Source organism: Aspergillus aculeatinus, assembly GCF_003184765.1.
Source record: "Aspergillus aculeatinus CBS 121060 unplaced genomic scaffold BO66scaffold_56, whole genome shotgun sequence".
NCBI lineage: Eukaryota > Fungi > Ascomycota > Eurotiomycetes > Eurotiales > Aspergillaceae > Aspergillus > Aspergillus aculeatinus.
The window spans coordinates 196,725-215,595 of NW_020291525.1; the positions used below are offsets into that span (position 1 = coordinate 196,725).

Genomic DNA, 18,871 nt, shown 5'->3' on the forward strand with positions numbered 1-18,871 from the left:
AATCAGTAGACCGACATCGGCCGACGTCATCGATCCGAGATGCGATAAGCTCGTGGCTGAACGATAGGGCAGGCATGCATCTCGTCTTTGCCTAAGTACTAGCATTTTGCTCAGCCCTCTCACATGCGACGGACTCAAACTTCGCGACTGGAGTCCAAGCAGGTAAACGAGAATATTTCCCAATCGGACCAAGCCCAAGTGGAGAGAAAGTGTGGCGATGAAATCATCCAACCCACATTTTGGTGGGGGGAAAAGGGGGCGCTAAGCCGGTTGTAGGGCGGATTACGAAGGCTTAGCTTGAGCTGCCAGATTAATGTTGGTGCCTTCGACGTCAGCCTCTCGACAGCCCACCTACATATACTTGACTTCTTCCACTGCACTTTCCACTTTCTCTTGATCTTCCTCACCAACAAACAAAACCTTCGTACACACCCTGACAATGTCTCAACCACAACAAAATACCGCCAGCTCGTCCAGCAAAATATGGGACAAAACCAAAGTCTTCGGCAAGAAGACCTTCGACAAAGGCTGGGACGCCCTGGACAAGCTCGGTGGGCCCGTCAACCGTCTCTCCAACAAGCTGGGCGCGGAGGCCTTCTGGCCCATGTCCATAGACAAGGAATGCGACAAGGCCGCCCGTATCCTGCGCAGCTTCTGCAAGGAGGGGGTCTACATCGACGAGAAGGCCGAGAGCGCCCCGCCCGTCAGCGGGCCTGAGGCTTCCAACAACAAGGAGAAGGAGAAGATCGACAAGCCGCGGGGCAAGCAGAAGGTATTGAAGAAGATCCCCGCGGAGGTCATTCGGGAGGCGAAGGGATTGGCTGTCTTCACTGCGATGCGGTGGGGCTGGGGCTTCAGCGGTGCGGGGGGCAGTGGCATTCTCATCGCCCGCGATCCCCAGACGGGTCAGTGGACCGAGCCCTCGGGGATCCTCCTGCACACTGCTGGTGTGGGCTTCCTGGCTGGCGCGGATATCTACGACTGCGTCATGGTGATCAACACCTACGAGGCGCTGGAGGCCTTCACCAAGCTGCGCGTCACGCTGGGCAGTGAGGTCAGCGTGGCCGCGGGTCCGATTGGCATGGGCGGCGTCGTCGAGAGCGAGGTGCACAAGCGACGTGCGCCGATCTGGACCTACATGAAGTCCAAGGGACTGTACGGGGGCATCCAGATCGACGGATCAATCATCGTGGAACGGTCGGATGAGAACGAGAAATTCTACGGTCGCAGAGTGCCGGTGAAGGACATCCTGGCCGGTCAGGTCCGGTCGAACAACCCCTCCGTGAAGGGGCTGGTGCACACGATTCAGTCCGCGGCCGGCCAGGCCAACTTCGACCAGGCCCCGGCTGGGGTGCAGATTCCGACCGGCCCCAGCCCCAGCGATATCCCGCCGGAGCAACTGGCTCAGAGCGACATGTTCCACGCCCAGGCGCCGGGCGCGCCTCCGCCCGAGGCCGTGCAGCACAACCCCGAGCAGTATCAAGTGCCGCCCAACAGCAACCTCCCTTACAACCAGCCAGCACCCAATCAGGGTCAATACCACCCGGAGCAGTATAACCAGGGGCCGCCGAACCCCCACACGGGCTACAACCAGGGCCCGCCCTCGGGTGCACAATACCCGTCTGAGCAGTACAACCAAGGACCGCCCAACACGCATGCATCCTACAGTCAAGCACCGCCTGCGAATGCGGAGTATTATTCGGGGCAGCACAATCAAGTACCGCAGAACAAGTACTAAGACAGAAGGGGGATCTGAGAATGTCAACAAGCAGTTTCTATGGTCTTTCTGACCGATTTTACTCAGTTTATGTACATAGTATTGACAGCATGCGGCCATGATAGCGTCTATTTTTTTTTAAGATGTTCCCTTGGATTCGAGGGCAGGAATTGAATATGAGATTGTGACAGTCCTTGATTATTCTCTAAAATACTAGCTTTGCGATGTAGATAGGTGCCATAGTTTGATCTGTGTCTTGAGGACCTTTTGTTCCAGAATGCGACCATATAGGCTTCTGGGCCTCTCCAAGATATGCACACAATTACATTCACTTTATCTAACACACCCATTCTAGGCTAAAGTTCTTCTGGATCCCAGCTTATCTTGCGCGCAGCTATTCTCCCCATAGCCCTCATCGTGATCCATGAAGGCACTATAGACTCTCAAACAAAACAGACATTCCTCAAAATAATCCCCAGGCACCAGCCCAACACCCACCAACCCCTACACCTACCCCCGAGATGTCAAAGCATCACGAAACTCCACAGATAAGGCCGTCCCCGCTCCCGTGTGTTACTCACTACGCGTCAGCACCAACGCGCCCCCCTCTCGCCCAATCACCATACCAGCAGCGTCGAGATGTCAGAAGCATCACGAAAATCCACATATAAGGCTAACGTGTTGCTTGGGACGCGTCGCCAGGGATCTGAGACACCACCCATCCAATCACAGTGTCTGGCCTGTCGAGATGTCAAAGTATCACGAAAATCCACTTGTAGGGCTGTCTCCGCTGGCGGTGTTACTTGGGACGTGTTGACGCGACGAGGGCCAATCACAGTGTCTGGTCTGTCGAGATGTCAACTGATCACGAAAATCCACTTATAGGGCTGGACGTGTTGGACGTGTTGCTTGGGACGCGAGGGGGTTTCGGTGCCATGTGGAAGCGTTCATGCTGGGGATTGAATCTTATCTGATGGACTCGGGAGTGTCTTGAATGGTCCCGATGGGGAAGGTTTGCTGTGCGCACTCGATGATAGGTGGTGGGTTGTAGGTGCTGAGAGGGAATTGGTGAGATACATACAGGTTGCAATCCTAAATATCTTACAGTGGACTTGACTCTCTTCTAGAACAAGCTTATGACTGCCGTGTCGAGGGAACCCGTTCAGAACAAGCTCGACATTCTCAACCAGTCATCACATACATACAAACATAGTAACACACCGACCAGACAAACGGCAACACACAACCTCCAAGGCCGAGACGGCACATCGTCCTCCCCAAACGCTGGCCCAGCTTGCGCGACCGACCGAGACACCTGACCCTCACCACAGGCCCCCTTTTCCAAGCCTTGACTTTCGCCAGCAACCCCTGCAAGAAGCGCTTTGACACAACAAGCCGCAGAAAGCGCCGCATACGGCTGCCACCGCTTCTCCTTGTGACCATCGGCAGCCCATACAGCCCGCCGTCGCCCACAATCCCCACAGCCCTCATCAGCATCACCATCCACACCCAGCACAACAAGACAGGAACGAAAAACAGTCGCAACACCGAGACAAAGACCCCCAACATCCAACCCCACAGCCGACACCTCCGTCCTCAACGCTTCACGCTCCTCATTGTTATCCAGGGGTCGATCTCCGGAAGCGACCGTCCCAACATGGATCCCTACGCCTCTATCGCCCTCTATCCCAATCCTATCTCCCAGCTCCTTCCCCCCGCCTCCCTCGCGTAACTCGTCCAGCACCGCCCATACCCTCTCACAGGGTCTGATGATCCCCACGTCCTTGCGAACGAACCGACCGCCCGGAATCAGCCTTCCTATGTCATATTCCACCACGCCGTCGGCGAGCAGAACATCACCGGGGAAGATCTGCCTCCCGTCCTCGGCATCAGAGGCTGCGGTACAGCAGCCGATCACGATGGCAACGTCGATGCTCGGCAGAGAGAGCTTCAGATCTAGTGCGTGCTTTGCGGCTCTGGCTTTCCCGATGTCTGGGACTGGTGAGAGGAGGGCAGTGGTTCGGCCGATGCGGCCGAGAATGGTTCCTGGGGCGGTTGAAAGGGCGCCTGGTGAAATCGAGTCGTCAGTCTCGTGAATCTCGTGGAAGATTGTCTTGACGAGTTCGAGGTGGCCGGGGCGGCAGAAGAGGGCGATTTGTGGGGGTGGTTGGGCTGCAGCTGTTGGGAGATCCGCGTCTGTGGGATCACGAAGGTCGTGTAGAAGTTGGGGAAAAGCAGAGGCCATGAAATACGAAATACAATGAAGGCTAAGAATGGAGTTCTGTACTGTAGGATAACATAGTTGGGGACTACGATGAGCCGATTGCAGAGCTGGCTAGATATAGCTGGGCATCTTGATGTAATCCACTGCGGCAAAGGGGGCATTGTCTAAGCGCCAGCCTTGCAGCATGACTCCATGCTTGCATAAACTTGTTCATTGGAAGAAGCTGGCGCCCTAGCCAATGTTTTGTGCCACGTTGGCTAGTGCAAAGCTAAAACCAGCTTCCATGCTACCATGTGTCTCTTCATGAGATGCAAAGTGGCTGCTCCCCCCCCCTACAACCTGTATGTTAGGTAGTGTGTATTCCCTGAACTCAGAGAGAAAACCCTGCGTCTATCACAATGTTCTGCCCTGTGATCGAGGGACTTATCGCCAAGAAACGGACTTGGTCTGCCACGTCCTGTGATTGAGTTAGTGATCCCTCTATCTCTAAGGACTCCGACACAAACCTCCGGGGTAGCGAATCGCTTAAGCGCGTTCTTCTCCTGAACCGACCGAAGCTTCTCCTCCGAAAACTGACGGCCCCAATCCTGACACTTTCAGCCAAAATTCCCATGTCTTGGGGGCAAAAAAGTCTTACCGTCAAAAGCACCCCCGGCGCGACAGAATTCACGCGAATGTTCGGCGCCGCAATCACCGCCAGACTGCGCACGAGATGAATCAACGCCGCCTTGGTCACGGCATAAGGCTGACAAGAATCAGCATCCGTCCAGAACCCTCAACCCGCGTTCATCAAAGGTAGAAAGACAGACGTACCAAACTACTCCCACTGGGCTTCACCCCGGCCACCGACGCGGTCGCGACAAAGCAACCCCCCACGGCATCCAGATACGGGCGCGCCGCATGGAACAGCCAAAAATGGCTCTTCACATTGACCTGGAAGCATCGATCCCAGTCCGCCTCGTGGTCCGCCGCATCCAGATCCATGAAGTCCGTCATCCGGGTCCAGCCCGCGTTCGAGACGACGACGTCCAGCCGCCCGAAGGCGCGCACCGTCTCCGCCACCACGCGCGTGATCTCCTCCCGACGCGCCATGTCGCCCTGCAGCGCGATGAAGCTCGGCGCGGCGGAGTCCTGTGGTAATGGCGAGAGGGTTGTGAGCTCCGCGACCAGCGCGTTTGCGGCCGTGTGGTCGGAGTGGTAGTTGATCGCCACGCGGAGGTGGGCGTCGCGGGCGAGGGCGCGCGCGACCGCGGCCCCGACGCCGCGGGATCCGGCGGTTATGAGGGCTACTTTTGGGGTGGTCATTGGAGCTATCAGAAGATTAAGGTGATGGATTCGGGTGGGGTTGGAGGGAGGGGGGTGTGGTTGGGTTTTGAAGGGGGGAACTATCCGAAAAAGGGGGGCTGGTCTTTTCGGCTCCACATCGGAAGTGATTTAAAGTATGTACTGCACATCCCCTCAACTTAGGTTTGTCCACTTCAATTCCGGCTACAAATATGCAGTATTCGGACAGAAGGCCGACTTTATTGTCTGTTTGAGCAGATTTTGGGATGATAGGATACTTCGGACTTTGTTCCGAAGCCGTTGAGGGCCGCGGGTGGTGGCGAGGGGTATAAAGGTGTGGTATCCAGCACAACAGTGTTACTGAAATTGTCTTTCAAGCAGAGCACACTCCTCAAAAACAAACTACACCATGGGTTTTACGTATCTCAAAGAACGGGCGCCGCAGAGCACAAAGTCGACGGCCCCGTCCGTTGATGTCTCGGCCATCGTCAAGGGGGTGATTGACGACATCCGAGAGAACGGCGACGCGGCTGTCCGCAAGTACTCGGAGAAGTTCGACAAATGGTCGCCTACGTCTTATCGATTGTCCTTGCAGGATATCCAGGCGATCATGGCGGACGTCCCGGAGCAGACCATTGCAGACATCAAGGAGGTGCAGGCCAATGTGCGGCGGTTCGCCGAGGCGCAGCGCAAGTCGATCCAGGATTTTGAGATCGAGACTCAGCCGGTACTACCTCTTCGTTGCTCAGTGAGTTGTGTATGCTAATCGTGTACTGTACAGGGAGTGTTTCTAGGCCAGAAGAACATCCCCATCCAGACCGTTGGCGCGTAAGTCTCCTGGCGTATGCGACAGAACTACCATCGCTCTAACATGCTGGCATCGACTGCAGATACATCCCCGGCGGCCGATATCCCCTGCTTGCCTCCGCACACATGACAATCCTGACGGCCAAGGTGGCCGGAGTCAAGCGAGTGATCGGCTGCACGCCCCCGATCAACGGCAAGATCCCAAGCAGCACAGTGGCAGCCATGCACCTCGCCGGCGCCGACGAAATCTACATCCTGGGCGGGGTGCAAGCGGTGGCCGCCATGGCCATCGGCACCGAGACCATCCCCAAGGTGGACTTCCTCGCGGGGCCGGGCAACGCCTTCGTCGCCGAGGCCAAGCGCCAGCTGTTCGGCGAGATCGGCATCGACCTCTTCGCGGGGCCGACGGAGATCCTGATCGTGACCGACGAGACGGCGGACCCGTTCACCGTGGCGACCGACATCCTGTCGCAGGCGGAACACGGGCCCGACTCGCCGTGCGTGATTCTGACCACCTCCGAGAAAGTGGCCCGGACGGCGATCGCCTACATCACCCAGATCCTGAAAGAGCTCCCCACGGCGGCGCTGGCGGGTGTCTCGTGGGAGCACTGGGGCGAGGCGATCGTGGCGGATACGATGGACGAGGCCTGGAAGATGGCGGATGAGATCGCCAGTGAGCACGTGCAGGTCTTCACGAGGAATCCGCGCGATGCGCTGGAGAAGATGACGGCGTATGGAGCGCTGTTCTTGGGCGAGCGGACCTGCGTGTCGTATGGTGACAAGGTGAGTGCCCGATGTCTGTGTTGAGGACGTCGCGGGGATGACGGGAGACTAAATTATGGCTCTTAGTGTATCGGCACCAACCACGTACTCCCTACGAGAAAGGCGGCTCGCTACACTGGAGGTCTCTGGGTTGGGAAGTTCTTGCGGACCATTACCTACCAGGAGGTCACGTCGGATGAAGCCAGTGGACAGCTTGGTAAACTCTGTGGTCGCGCAGCGAGGGCGGAGTTTTTTGAGGGACACGCCCGGTCCGGGGACCTGCGAGCTCATCTGCATCTGAAAGAAGAGTTCAAGTGGATTGAGCAGGGGCATGAGGGCGTGTCTGAAGGAACAGGAGAGGGTTGTCGGGACTGTGCAGTGTAGTCATTCTGGGGTTCAGGCAAGCTGCATCCGCGTTTGAGATGAAATGGCCATGAGACACCATAGAAAACCTCGCACTCGTTATCAGTGATAGACGCGTACTGTAAACAAGAATCGATGCCTTGAGCATCGTCAGCTCCACCATAAATTGCTTGCAAGTTGACGTCTCGCCTGATAAGCCTATCCCCACCCCGCAGGAGCAATGGCAACGGCAACATGTACCTACCGTACAGTACATCAGAGAGCATCTGACTCAGCGGCCTGAATCTGAGTCAGCGGCATGTGGATTGAGTCCAGTCTCCCAATCGGATAGCGCATTCCACGGCCTTGAAGCTATACGATCCAGCAGGCTAGACTGGTTCCGACCATCTCAGCGCCAAGCATTGGCCAAGACGCAGATTGCGTGGGCTTGGCTGAGAATCAAGGGATGATCCTGACTTTAATTGCATCTCATCGCCACAGAGATTGAAATGCCTGTTCATGGACTGCGCGTCCCAAGGGAAGAGAATTCCTGGTGGCTGACGTGGGAGCCGATTGTGAAAAAGGCAGGGATCGACTGCATCTTATCTCAACCATTCACGCTAAACTGTATCGGCTGTAGCCGGGTTCCAGGTCAGATCTTGGATTGAGCTAATGACTGATGGATTTACCTCCTGTCCAATTTTAGCCAGCCATGTATGAGGCTTAGATGCATACGATCTTCGTGAGGACTGTATCCTTCAAGATCATGCCCAAAGTGTCATTGATACTGTCCCGTCAGCAGTTCATCTCCCTTCGAAAGTCCATGGCCCTAGTTCTGCTTTGCTCACGCCTGCGGTGAAGGTTCTCGAAATCATTATCCAAACCGAACTAATATCGATCTCTAACCGCCGTCGCAAAGGCCTATGGGGATGTGTTCGCATTAGCGCCTTTTCCCTGCTGTCAGGGTCGAGTTTCTTCAGCGGCGTTCTGGCCTGTCGGCTCGGGACGCGCGTCTTTCGCTACAGCCCTAGCGCCAAGACCTGTCCGCCGCGTCCCATGCGGAGACTTTGACCAACTCGGACAAAGTCCAACTGTCAATAGATTGAGGTCTTCGTATAGAAGAATCCGATGTGAGTATGTGCATTGAGACTACTTAAAGCGATCATCTTGAATGTATGTGGTGGTTGAGACTCATACCGGTGTGCAGAGATCTTCCAGCAGATCGGTCGGCCACTCGAAAATACTCCGGCACAAGTGCTGTCACTGGAGCTGCTATGCATCTCTAGCTACAGTGAGGAACCGACCTCGTTCGCATTCCATAGAATAACTTTAGTATAAACTCGGAGGTGACGAGTCGATTGACCTCCGTCTCCCGATGGTACCGACGACTGCGGGCCCAATCCACGCGGGACCTTGATCAGTGGACTCATCACTCACCCACAGACGATGCCGAATATAGGCACTGTACCTTGAGAATCAAGATTCACTCCCCACAGGGAGTTGTCAAGTGTTCCCGTCACAGACACGAAAGTATGTGTATCGGTGGGATACGAAAGACCTCGAGGGAAGGACTGTATAAAGACCAGCTAGGAGCCACAACCACTGGCATTCTTCTCCCCGCAGACCACTCTCCCCTCGTTTTCTTTCTTAGCCTTTCTCTTCTTCTCATTTAATCATTAACTGTCACTCGTTGAATCTATCTTTTCAAGCTTACTTCAAAATGAAGTATTCACTTCTCACCACCGCACTGGCTCTGGCAGCCAGTGCCACCGCCGCCGCCGTCCCCGCGTCGGCGCAGAAGCGCGAGTCCACGACGGACTACATCCCCTCCTACTTTACCGACGGCTGCACCAAGGAGAAGATGACCATCCGCAAGGAATGGCGGCACCTGACCACCCAGGAGCAGAGCCACTTCCTTGACGCCCTGCAGTGCCTGATGGACAAGCCGGCGCAGTCCGGCCTCAGCGCGACCACCAGCCGATTCAGCGACCTGCAGGCGCTGCACCGCGGGATGACCAACACCGCGTACGCGGACATCATCCACCACGTGGGCCAGTTCCTCCCCTGGCACCGATACTACATGCACATCTACGAGACCCTCCTCCGCGACGAGTGCGGCTACACCGGTTCGATTCCGTACGCTGTCCCCCATACCCCCAGTACCCTCAACATCCCCTGGTAAAGCACGACGCTAACATAACCCACCCAAAAGCTACTGGAACGAGCAACTCGACGCCGACAGCGGCAACATGTTCCAATCCACAATGTGGGGCGCCGACGCCTTCGGAGGCAACGGCACTGGATCGGGCTCCTGCGTGACCGACGGCCGCTTCGCCAACATGACCCTGCACATCGGGCCCGGCGATGAGGACACGGACTACTGCCTGCGACGCGCGTGGGACAACGAGGCCGCCATCGCCAACGCCAACAGCACCGCGCTGAACGCGTGTAACGCGTACACCACCTACTCGCCGTGGTGGGACTGCGTCTCCAACATCCCGCACAAGGGGGTGCATACGAATATCGGTGGTGTGGTATGTTCTTTGCCCTGTTACCCCCATTGCTGTGCATTCCATTCAAGAGTGAGGATTCTTGCTAATAGGGAGTGTAGATGGCCGACATAAAGTCCTCCCCCGGCGACCCGGTCTTCTTCATGCACCACGCCTACATCGACAAGGTGTGGTGGGCATGGCAGAAGGCGGACCCCGTCAACCGCATGTACGATATCAGCGGGCCGACGCTGAACCACACGGCCAACGTCGAGCCGGCTGGCGGGTGGCAGAACGCGACGCTGCATTACGCGCTGTCCTCGTTTGAGATCAAGCCTAATGTCACGATCGGCACGGTCATGAACACCCAGGGTGGTTATTTGTGCTATGGCTATGATTAGGGGGGCGGTAGCTCTCTAGCCTGACGTTTGGCGGCATGGGCTACAGTCGGACTGTATTGTGGATAGTGTTTACTTTCGACTTTTCGATAGAGTTATAGATGAGAGTTTTGTAACTATTGAGTGTGCATGATGTACAGTTTCCAGTACCGAATCTTCCGTTCCCAATCGTGGCCCGTATGGATCTGATCATGTTACTCAACTGCCCCGGCCCATTCTACAGATCCTGCATCGCATGGCTAAGCCTCTGTCTCGAATGCAGTGCTACTCCTGAGATATTGCTGCAACGGTCACGTACCGGATTTCATATCGGCAGACCGCTGGCATGATACTATAGGTGCCCAGCCACGCCCTATTGCGCGATGCGGGCGGCAGCATCATAGTGCCAAGATTGGCGGGTCTTCAAAAATGAAGATGTGCGGGGTAGCTTGCTGCTGTGTTCGATGTTTGGTATTATGTTCCGAGTGGAGTGTTCAATGACGGGCTTAATCCCATTACAGATGATATTGATCTTGTGCTGTGTCCTGGCAATCCTCGATCACGGCTCTGGTCGCTGCAAACAATAGTCATATATATATCGAGATACACAGTACAGTATGTATAAATACACTGACATATATAATAAATATCTATACACATACGGCTCACTCATTCCTTCCGCGTGTACGATGTAGCTTGCGATCACGAAAGTGTTGCTTCTGATTCAGTACCAGCAGCTCCGCTTACGCATACACCGGATACTTCCAGGTATATTCCCCATTGCGATGCTATTGGAGTCACCAGAGCCATAATGTTATGCGGTCCACTGGGTTGTTCTGGTTGAGCGTGATCAAGGATCTATTGAAGAACGCCTTGCTACAGATGACGAATTCTTACCTTGCGCACCGCGAGGGCGCGATCTGGAGTCATGGATCTATGGCTACGGCAATTAGACTCCTGCTGTGCGGCTCTCGGATGAGAATCCGAGCCCCAGGGCATCTCTCTACACGTCAGTTCCTTGTTGCAAGTAATGACCGCCTGATTCAGGTGTATAAACACATCTCGATTAAAATACTATCAACCTCAGAAGAGAAAATGTCTAAGTACAAGACGAGTCAAGACAAATCCCGCCTCCACTCCTTCCCACCATTGCCTGTCTCCTTCGCAGAAAGTCTCGAAGGTCGGGGCTTTGACCGGAGTCAATGATCGCTGCCTTAAGCCGAGGCGGTTCCCAGAACGCCGACAGCCTATTGGGGGGTTGAGTCAGTACGGATGCGATCTTACTCTCTGCACGAAGGGCTCGCGGAGCTATGGGCGGTTGCACTTACGGCGGTGAGGTCGTTGGCGACGTCGTTGAGAGCAGTCACGTCGACGTTCTTGACGATGTCGTCGTTGCTCAAGATACCATCGTGAGCGATGCTGATAGGAAGGGTCTGGGTCTGCTCAACGTTCTGGCTGTTGTCCTGGGGGTTGTTCGAGTTGACGTTGGAGGTGACGTCGGTGCTGGAGCCGGGGGCAGTGGGCGCGGCGACAGCGAAGGCGGCAAAAAGGCCCATGAGGAGAACGGTAGGCTGCATCTTGAAAATGGTGGAGAGAATTGAAGCGTAAGCTTGAAAGTGGGCTTGGTTTGGTAGTTGGAGTAGGCTGGAGAGAGTGAGAGATGCTGTTGGGATGATTGGGAGAGATGGGCCCGGTGGTCGGGGGGTTTATATACCTTTTTTTTCATGTCTTCATATCTCGCACAATCGACTCATATCCAGTGAGCACCGTTCACCATTCACCCGTTTAGGAGATTCAGGGGCTGATGTGATCGATTCGATTGATGGTGTTGCGTTAATTGCAGGTCAGGGTCCATGCAGGACGGCTCAATCGTCGCAGGCGAGGTGGATGGTGCCTGTTGATCGAAATGAGGAGCCGACAGTCAGACTTCAATGAAAAGGTAATGTTAGTCGAGGATATTGGCTCTCCCACTGCAATAAACCGATAGACGCCTGCCGCTCGTCGCTCACCTGCCAGATTGGTGCAAATAAAATGACTGCGCGGCTGATAGGTCACATGCGGCCGAACTGTAGGCCAGGGGCTCGCAGGTCTCGAGAGGCCTCGAACCGTGCTTTGCATAGGGGGTTCTCTTGGCTTTGGGGGATGGTTCGGTTGACCACTGGGGACGAGCAGCCTTGATCAATAAATGGAGGCGTACCCTTGCATCATGCAGAATCCCGCCGTGTTAAGCTTATTCGGGGTTGAACGAACTCATTTATGGAACCATATCATATTCGGCCGCTCTTTTGGTCCAACCATTTCCCCCTGGCTGGGACTACACTCCCGGGTTAGCTAAAACACCACTTGCCTAGAATCTTACTCGGTGAATGAGGCCCTGATGTAATAAACTCGGCCTGGGTGATTATGTCCAAGTATGAGAAATGTTTGTATGATTTTGGTCCTCCGAAGAGAATAATTCATTCAAACACTTGTCGACCCCGTAGGAATTTTGAGTTAATCTCTTGAAATGCAAGTTCGCTGGCTTGGGGGTAGTATTGTCTCATGCACTTTAACTGCTCCTACAGGTCACTGTCTCTGCAAGAGCAAGTATGCAATATTGACTCGAGACTTCGGCTATTGGTGGCTACGCATATCGTATTCCCAACAATGTCGAACTAGTTGTTGTGATGCCAAGACTCTATTCTGAAGTTCACACTCCCACTCCCACTCCCACTGAAAGATTTTTAAGGGTACAAGCAGACACTCCGCCTGAGGCATTTCGAAACAGCATTGTTCTGATGTTTGTCATGGGAAGCTTTGTTATCGCTTAATTAGGCCCCCTTTGATATCTCCATTCCTCGATGGTCTAACGGTCATGATTTCCGCTTGTCAATCCCTTCCGGGAACAAGCGCGGGAGACCTGGGTTCGACTCCCAGTCGGGGAGATTCTTTTTGCCTTCTTTCCTTCGCTCCGTTAAAGGAGGTATACTTTTTGCCAAGCTGTTTGTCCCTACAGTAAAAGTATCTAACTTCCATGCAATTGGGCGCAAACACCATACAGATCACACCGATGTACACCCCCAGCCCCAAAATGACCTTCGCGGGTCATTGCCGCTCGGATGCTGCTGTGTCACATCCATACCCTGGTTTCCCCTATTCACCAAGTTCACACTCCCCCCCCCTAATCCCTCTCTTTTGCTTGTTCTCGGCATGAGAGAGTTGCCTTCATCGGCCAAACATCTCTTCGGCATGTCAGCAATCGGTCAGAGAGGCAATAGCTAGACACATAGAGCTGATTCTACTGCGATAAATCCATAGCATCGAAGCTTCACCGTCAAGCGTCAACAGAAAGTGGCTTCATCGAGAGTTGCACGGTTCCTGAAATGCAGCCTCTGGGACGACGAACGATGTGTAACCTTCCTGCGTTATTGCCGTGGTAGCCCGCATCTCATGGCCACCCAGACCAAGACAAATGCTTGGCTTCACATCTGAGCTCTTTCCCAAGAGGTTCTAGCAATTTAGCCAAGTTGAGGCGATGTTGTGCTTGTGTACCCTTCGCTCGGCATTTTCAGCGGCTGTGCTTGGGTTCTTGGATGGGCTCTTATAACGCGTGGCGCCTGTGCTCCAGCTGATCAGTCACCACCCAAAGCTTTTGGATCGTCAAGCCGTGAAGCCTCGGATGACATCTTCCGCACGAGAGATTGCAAGGCACGGTCGGAAGGACAGACAGACGGCTCTGAATGATGCCCAGTCTGCTCTCATCGACTGTTTGTTGCCTCGCACTCGCGAGGTCAAATCAGAGAATAACTGGACGAGGAAATCAACCCCACCAGTTAATGAGAGGCTGACTGCACCTAGTCGGGCTGAACGTCCAGGAACCGTGTAATCCTACCCCTCTCATCACGCTTGCGAATGAGCGCTTGCGGAACTGTCGCCGGCTTACACGCCGTCAGCTCGGGCTAGCCCGCCGGATACGAGAAGTGGCTCGCTTTCTTTGTTCTCATGACTGCCAGTGAACGGTTTCAAAAAAGCGCCAGCTTACATCACTTAAAGATGGCTCTTCTCGCAATAGGGGCCAGTAGAGCTGTCTCGTACAGCAGCTAAGGAGATCAGCTTTCATCAACCTGAACCACTCCCTCCTCCCTCGCAACCATCACCCTTCCTCTACCGCACCATCATCAACACCATCATCACATCTCTGCTATCATCATGACCTCAACCCTGTCCGCAGCCAACCCCTCAGTCTGGTACCGTCCCGACTACGGTGCCCGCCTCAAGCCCTCGACACGATTCGTCTACAACAGCTGGGGCGAGATCCCGGACGAGGAACTCCCCTCCCACCTCCACAACATCGTACGCGACTCTTCTTTTCTCCCATATCTCACCTTCCACCCCCGCCAACCAAACTGACCATCAAAGCGCAACCGCGCCTGGCCGCTAGGCAACTACCCCTGCATCGGGATGTGGATCTTCCTCCTGCCCGGACTAGCCGGCTTCCCCGAATTCGAGACCCTCGTCGCGCGCGCGCGCCGCTTACCGGACGAATCATCCAAAATCCTCGACCTCGGCACGGGACTAGGCCAGGACCTGCGCCTGCTGGCCGCCCACGGCGTCCCGACCACGCGCATGGTCGCTCTCGACCGCGAGCCCCGCCTCTGGCAGCTGGGGTACGAGCTGTTCCGCGACGAGGATCGCATGCAGGCGCGGTTCATCGAGGGGGACTTCCACAGCATGCCGGACGCGGCGCTGGCCCCCGTGCAAGGGCAAGTCGATCTGGTGATCGCGGCGCAGTTCCTGCATCTGTTCAGCCGGGCGGGGCAGCGGGCGGCCTGTGAGCGCATCGTCGCGCTCTCGAGGCCCGGCACCACGGTCGTCGGGTTTCAGCAGGGGCGGCGGAGGCCGGTCGAGTATGTTCGGCCGTGGGGGGTGACGTTTTATCAGAATCGGGAGTCCTTTGTGAAGATGTGGGAGGCGGTGCAGGCGGAGACGGGGACACGGTGGGAGGTGGTGGTTCGGGAGGTCGAGTTGGAGGAGTGGGGGATGGAGGAGGAGGATGTCGCGTGGATGGAGGGGGTGAGGGTGGGGATTGAATTTGTGATTACTCGGGTGGCGTAGGGGTTGACTTTCCCTTTGGGGGTGGGTTTGAGATGCCGTGTGCTGGGCTGGGTTTGATTGTTGATATGTTGGTGTGGTGGAGTTGGATAGAGGGCACTGCATATTAATGAGGTACGATCTTGATGAGACTTGTCGGGTTTAGAGGGTGGTATTATGGTGCTGGGATGTACCGGGGATGGTCGCTGCAACGTACGGACTGTGATGCTCCTTCCTCCTTTTTCTGACTAGGGGTTGCTGATGATGTGTGGCTAATCACCTCGGTGGCTTGTCTACAATCAACAGACTCGGTGATCTTCCTCTGGGGCATGAAGAGAGCTGACCAGGCTCGCTTTTAAGTTGTTGTAATCCGCAGAAGAGTGCATGTAGGTCGAAGATGTTTAAAGCAATACAATTGTTGACCACTATGAATGTGTTGTGGCCGAGACACAGGGTAGTTTTCAAAACACCGCCATCTTGATACACTCTGGCATCTCCAATAGACCTCAATGCTGAAGAAATCCTCACCATGTCTACCCCAGACTGGCGTTAACCATCGGAGCGATACCATTCTCTATCGCCTCAGAAGACCGCCAGTCCGACCAGGTGTGATCAAGGAGTCCTAAGAACCATTAGCTTGAGCGAGTCAGCATTGCAACGCGGAACAACCCACCCCATGTCTCGTCATAATCCTGAGTTCCTTCTCGGATGTAGTAGCTACCCGCCAGAACCCAGACCATCCACCCTGCGTGTACACTGGGGATCCACTCCGCCAGGCACGAAGCATACACTCCGGTGTACGTGGTATCGTCCTGCGCGTAGCCGAACTCGGTCAGGACGACGGGCAGGACATTCTTGATACTCGAGTCGTCCGTCTCCAGCGCATTGAAGCCGTCGCTCAGCAAGCTCGACGACAGACTGCTGCAGCTCGAAGTCGAAGAGTCGTAGTTGTGCAGCTCGAGGACGATCTTGTCCGCGAAATCGAAGTCCGTCTTCTGAAAGACGGTGCCGCTCCCTAGATCGGATGCGGTGGGGATCGGCGACAGGGTCACGTCGAAGTTGAGGCCCGAGAAGAATATTAGAAGATCCGGATTGGCGCTGTGCACCTGCTTCGCGTTCTCCACCATGTTGGTGTACCAGTCCTCCCAGTTGTAGGAGGTGCTGGTCAAGGTTGCGTTATCGGCCGGAGTGCGGAGCTCGTTCCGCATGCCTATGCTCTTGACCGCTGGAAGTGATTTGACCTGTGCTTCTGGTTAGCGAGGATGAGGTTGTAAATCAATCTTCGAAGGGACCTACGTGGGCTGCCATGTAGGTCCATGCACGATGCCAATTTGCAACATTGAAGTAGGTGTCCCCGAACCAAGCGTTGCCGTCGGTAGTGCTGCAGCACCACATGGCCTTGGAGATGTGGTTGTCAAGGTGCACATAAATACCTTGCTTGTAGCATTCATTGGCCACAGCATCGTAGACCTTCGGTTATTAGTATCCAGTGCTGCAGTAGGTCTGGCCGTTGCTCACCTGCAACCTAGTAGTTTCGTCATTAAATTGAGGATTATTGCTGATGATGTCGTTGTACACAGCTGTTCCGTTTGTCTCTCCCAGGGCATTGATTAGAGAAGTCTTGATCGGAACATCTGCGCCGTTGTTATAGATGTCGTCGATCATCTCAATGGCGAAGGTCAGGCGGATGACGTTCATGCCCAGACTCTTGATCTTGCTGACGATGTATTCGATAGACTGGTACTGCAGCCCTTCCGGCAACATGGCCTCAGCTGCACCAGGCCAGTTCACCCCAGCGTAGGTAACATTGTTGCCGTCGGAATCAACAATCCATCGCCCGGAAGTAGAGAGAGGCTCAGACGAGATTGCATTGGCGACCAGGGGTCCTGCAGCAAAAAGCAGACCGAGCACTCTTGGCAGATACATCCTGACGGTGCTTGTACGATGGAGAATAGAATCAGGAGGAGTCTGTGGGCGCCGCAGAGAACTATCGCCTTTTATCATGAGCTTTCTCGCCCCGACGCTCATACGATTGGCCCGCATACACCCATGTCAATAAAGGTCGCATGATTGACCCATTTTCACCCATGCTCCGGTCTTGCTGATAGTTCCATATTGTCCGGGTGTTGTCGAGTGCTATTCGTGGACCACCTGATTGTGCCTGTCGTCAAGCGGGGAAATAGACTGCCTGGCGCATCATCTAGTCATTGATCCCCGCATTGTAAAACACCGAAATACGCGACATTCGTGCCCCGAGGGCAAGCATAGCCTACACAGCTGCTTCCCATGCACGTGCTCCCAAGGTTCCTGAAGTGAACAGCCTAGGTTAACATCAACTCAGACGATAGTCAAGGACGTTCAGGAACCGGATCGGATAATTTTGGAGGATGATGTCATGGTGTTCTTCAACATCTCTGCAAGTCCTTCTGCCTATGCTTGTTGATTAGCTGATGTAACCCTGCAGCAACTCCCCGTCCCCGCATGAAGAAAACGCACCAATGGGTTGAATGATGCAATTAGCCGATGCTTACCCCGCTTTGCGATCAGAGCTTCTCCTGGGCATCCCCATTGTCCGTGGTCGCCGTGCTCGCATGCTGAGGCCGATCATAAGTCCTGTGGGATAATTCGGCCGTGGAGCAATTAGGATCATAAGAAACTTGAATTATCATAAGCAGGATCACCCTCTCGATGGCCAAGTCGCCAAGTCTAGAAGTGGTTCAAGCTTCAGCCAGAGGAGAGTAAAAGTAACAGCATATTGTGTTTGGAGAGATGAGAGATGAGAGATGAGCGATGAAGAGTCAGGGGAAGTGAAAAGGGGCAGTGTGACCTGTTTGTCTGATGTGTCTGATTTGTCTACAATGCAAACATCACCTCTGCTTTGACATTGTTTCAACACTGCAAAAGGCTTCACCTTCTTGCTCCTCACATCAGCTGTTATGACATGGTGCATCGCTTGGGCATCTTGAATTGACGATTCCGTGGAAGTTCAGACATCGACATGAAGCCAGAGCAAGAAGTTATTCTTTGCGCGGGACTTCTGGTAAAGTTACAACTTCCATTTCATAAATATGCATTCACTAAGCAGACTGACTGATTCCAAGATCAAAAGGAAGTGAACCTTGCCAATCTGGCTAATAAGCGACCGTGTCTTACTGTTTCGCAGCTTATCGGATCTCACAACATCACAACAATGCATCTTCATCTCTGGTGGTTCGATCTTTTGATCCACGAAGCATCCGCTTTCTTCTGTGCAGCTCATCCCACACTCGCAACGATAGACATGGGTCTGCAATCATACCAGCCATGCAGCTAAATTACAGCTTGCCCAATAATGCAGCCTCTTATCGCGTTCCCGCCTTGTGGCAGTCGGTTCTCCGATCATACTCCGGTGGCAGCAGCGAATGACACCGGCCCCGGAAGCTTAGCTGCAGATAACAAACCCGCTAACCGAGGCTAGAAATGTCGACAGTCCAATCGTCCTCTGCAACGGCCAGATAAGCGGCATGACCCCAATAGACGTTTGCCCAGGATCACGCAAGGATGTTTGGATGCCACCGCTTCTGCGTTTGTTCATCAAGGCACCAAGAGCCTATCCGACACCACCACCAACCAATCAAGAAGCCCATCGAGGTTCGTCTGTCGGCGGTGTGGGCTTTCATGTCGCAATCAAATCTCGCATGGTACCTACTTGCCATGCCTGCAAGGGGTCCACTGCTCGTGAGGGGCTTTTGCCATGTTATTTAAAGTCGCGTTGAACGGCTCGATTTCCGCCAGCTCGTTCCCAGAGCGCGCTGACCAG

General features: G+C 54.6%; 8 protein-coding genes and 1 non-coding gene across 9 annotated transcripts; 5 read left to right on the forward strand and 4 right to left on the reverse strand.

The window, feature by feature from the left end:
* Positions 1–298: 298 nt before the first annotated feature.
* On the forward strand, positions 299–1,910 carry BO66DRAFT_395048 (DUF500 and UBA/TS-N domain protein). The gene has a single exon (XM_025648133.1). It carries the CDS (start codon positions 440–442, stop codon positions 1,736–1,738), a length of 1,299 nt encoding a protein of 432 aa, XP_025499750.1. The 5' UTR covers positions 299–439; the 3' UTR covers positions 1,739–1,910.
* A 773-nt stretch (positions 1,911–2,683) lies between these two features.
* BO66DRAFT_474663 (uncharacterized protein) lies at positions 2,684–4,029 on the reverse strand (the record flags this gene model as incomplete). The annotated part of the gene is made up of 2 exons (XM_025653161.1): positions 2,923–4,029; positions 2,684–2,771 (listed from the first exon to the last, which is right to left on the reverse strand). The coding sequence occupies exons 1-2, from the start codon at positions 3,960–3,962 to the stop codon at positions 2,684–2,686; spliced, it is 1,128 nt and encodes a 375-aa protein (XP_025499751.1). The 5' UTR covers positions 3,963–4,029.
* A 41-nt stretch (positions 4,030–4,070) lies between these two features.
* Positions 4,071–5,265, reverse strand: BO66DRAFT_395049 (SDR family NAD(P)-dependent oxidoreductase). Its single transcript, XM_025648134.1, has 4 exons — positions 4,755–5,265; positions 4,579–4,686; positions 4,448–4,528; positions 4,071–4,398 (listed from the first exon to the last, which is right to left on the reverse strand). Exons 1-4 carry the CDS (start codon positions 5,244–5,246, stop codon positions 4,312–4,314), a joined length of 768 nt encoding a protein of 255 aa, XP_025499752.1. The 5' UTR covers positions 5,247–5,265; the 3' UTR covers positions 4,071–4,311.
* Positions 5,266–5,606: 341 nt separating this feature from the next.
* On the forward strand, positions 5,607–7,187 carry BO66DRAFT_382527 (histidinol dehydrogenase family protein). The gene is made up of 4 exons (XM_025646015.1): positions 5,607–5,952; positions 6,007–6,053; positions 6,116–6,815; positions 6,882–7,187. The coding sequence occupies exons 1-4, from the start codon at positions 5,635–5,637 to the stop codon at positions 7,176–7,178; spliced, it is 1,362 nt and encodes a 453-aa protein (XP_025499753.1). The 5' UTR covers positions 5,607–5,634; the 3' UTR covers positions 7,179–7,187.
* A 1,669-nt stretch (positions 7,188–8,856) lies between these two features.
* Positions 8,857–10,026, forward strand: BO66DRAFT_460959 (tyrosinase family protein; the record flags this gene model as incomplete). The annotated part of the gene is made up of 3 exons (XM_025652324.1): positions 8,857–9,272; positions 9,349–9,670; positions 9,748–10,026. The coding sequence occupies 3 exons, from the start codon at positions 8,857–8,859 to the stop codon at positions 10,024–10,026; spliced, it is 1,017 nt and encodes a 338-aa protein (XP_025499754.1).
* A 1,095-nt stretch (positions 10,027–11,121) lies between these two features.
* Positions 11,122–11,642, reverse strand: BO66DRAFT_474666 (uncharacterized protein). Its single transcript, XM_025653162.1, has 2 exons — positions 11,331–11,642; positions 11,122–11,249 (listed from the first exon to the last, which is right to left on the reverse strand). The coding sequence occupies exons 1-2, from the start codon at positions 11,577–11,579 to the stop codon at positions 11,217–11,219; spliced, it is 282 nt and encodes a 93-aa protein (XP_025499755.1). The 5' UTR covers positions 11,580–11,642; the 3' UTR covers positions 11,122–11,216.
* A 1,194-nt stretch (positions 11,643–12,836) lies between these two features.
* Positions 12,837–12,926, forward strand: BO66DRAFT_t277. Its single transcript has one exon. It is a non-coding gene; the product is annotated as a tRNA-Asp (tRNA).
* Positions 12,927–14,117: 1,191 nt separating this feature from the next.
* Positions 14,118–15,096, forward strand: BO66DRAFT_382531 (class I SAM-dependent methyltransferase; the record flags this gene model as incomplete). Its single annotated transcript, XM_025646016.1, has 2 exons — positions 14,118–14,334; positions 14,401–15,096. The coding sequence occupies exons 1-2, from the start codon at positions 14,191–14,193 to the stop codon at positions 15,094–15,096; spliced, it is 840 nt and encodes a 279-aa protein (XP_025499756.1). The 5' UTR covers positions 14,118–14,190.
* A 147-nt stretch (positions 15,097–15,243) lies between these two features.
* BO66DRAFT_395051 (cellulase family protein) lies at positions 15,244–17,435 on the reverse strand. The gene is made up of 4 exons (XM_025648135.1): positions 16,591–17,435; positions 16,369–16,542; positions 15,746–16,313; positions 15,244–15,694 (listed from the first exon to the last, which is right to left on the reverse strand). Exons 1-4 carry the CDS (start codon positions 16,996–16,998, stop codon positions 15,606–15,608), a joined length of 1,239 nt encoding a protein of 412 aa, XP_025499757.1. The 5' UTR covers positions 16,999–17,435; the 3' UTR covers positions 15,244–15,605.
* Between the last annotated feature and the right edge of the window lie 1,436 nt (positions 17,436–18,871).

What these genes read in the sequence shown, in the direction of transcription:
- BO66DRAFT_395048 (XM_025648133.1), top strand. Translation starts at nt 440, where the DNA reads ATGTCTCAACCACAACAAAATACCGCCAGCTCGTCCAGCAAAATATGG.
- BO66DRAFT_395049 (XM_025648134.1), bottom strand. Translation starts at nt 5,246, where the DNA reads ATGACCACCCCAAAAGTAGCCCTCATAACCGCCGGATCCCGCGGCGTC. An exon ending in AGCCCAGTGGGAGTAGTTTG is followed by an intron (nt 4,687 to 4,754) that starts GTACGTCTGTCT and finishes GATTCTTGTCAG; the next exon opens with CCTTATGCCGTGACCAAGGC. An exon ending in CGCCGGGGGTGCTTTTGACG is followed by an intron (nt 4,529 to 4,578) that starts GTAAGACTTTTT and finishes TGAAAGTGTCAG; the next exon opens with GATTGGGGCCGTCAGTTTTC.
- BO66DRAFT_382527 (XM_025646015.1), top strand. Translation starts at nt 5,635, where the DNA reads ATGGGTTTTACGTATCTCAAAGAACGGGCGCCGCAGAGCACAAAGTCG. An exon ending in TTGAGATCGAGACTCAGCCG is followed by an intron (nt 5,953 to 6,006) that starts GTACTACCTCTT and finishes TGTACTGTACAG; the next exon opens with GGAGTGTTTCTAGGCCAGAA. An exon ending in GCGTGTCGTATGGTGACAAG is followed by an intron (nt 6,816 to 6,881) that starts GTGAGTGCCCGA and finishes TATGGCTCTTAG; the next exon opens with TGTATCGGCACCAACCACGT.
- BO66DRAFT_474666 (XM_025653162.1), bottom strand. Translation starts at nt 11,579, where the DNA reads ATGCAGCCTACCGTTCTCCTCATGGGCCTTTTTGCCGCCTTCGCTGTC. An exon ending in TCGCCAACGACCTCACCGCC is followed by an intron (nt 11,250 to 11,330) that starts GTAAGTGCAACC and finishes ACCCCCCAATAG; the next exon opens with GCTGTCGGCGTTCTGGGAAC.
- BO66DRAFT_395051 (XM_025648135.1), bottom strand. Translation starts at nt 16,998, where the DNA reads ATGTATCTGCCAAGAGTGCTCGGTCTGCTTTTTGCTGCAGGACCCCTG. An exon ending in ACGAAACTACTAGGTTGCAG is followed by an intron (nt 16,543 to 16,590) that starts GTGAGCAACGGC and finishes TAATAACCGAAG; the next exon opens with GTCTACGATGCTGTGGCCAA. An exon ending in GGATTATGACGAGACATGGG is followed by an intron (nt 15,695 to 15,745) that starts GTGGGTTGTTCC and finishes AATGGTTCTTAG; the next exon opens with GACTCCTTGATCACACCTGG.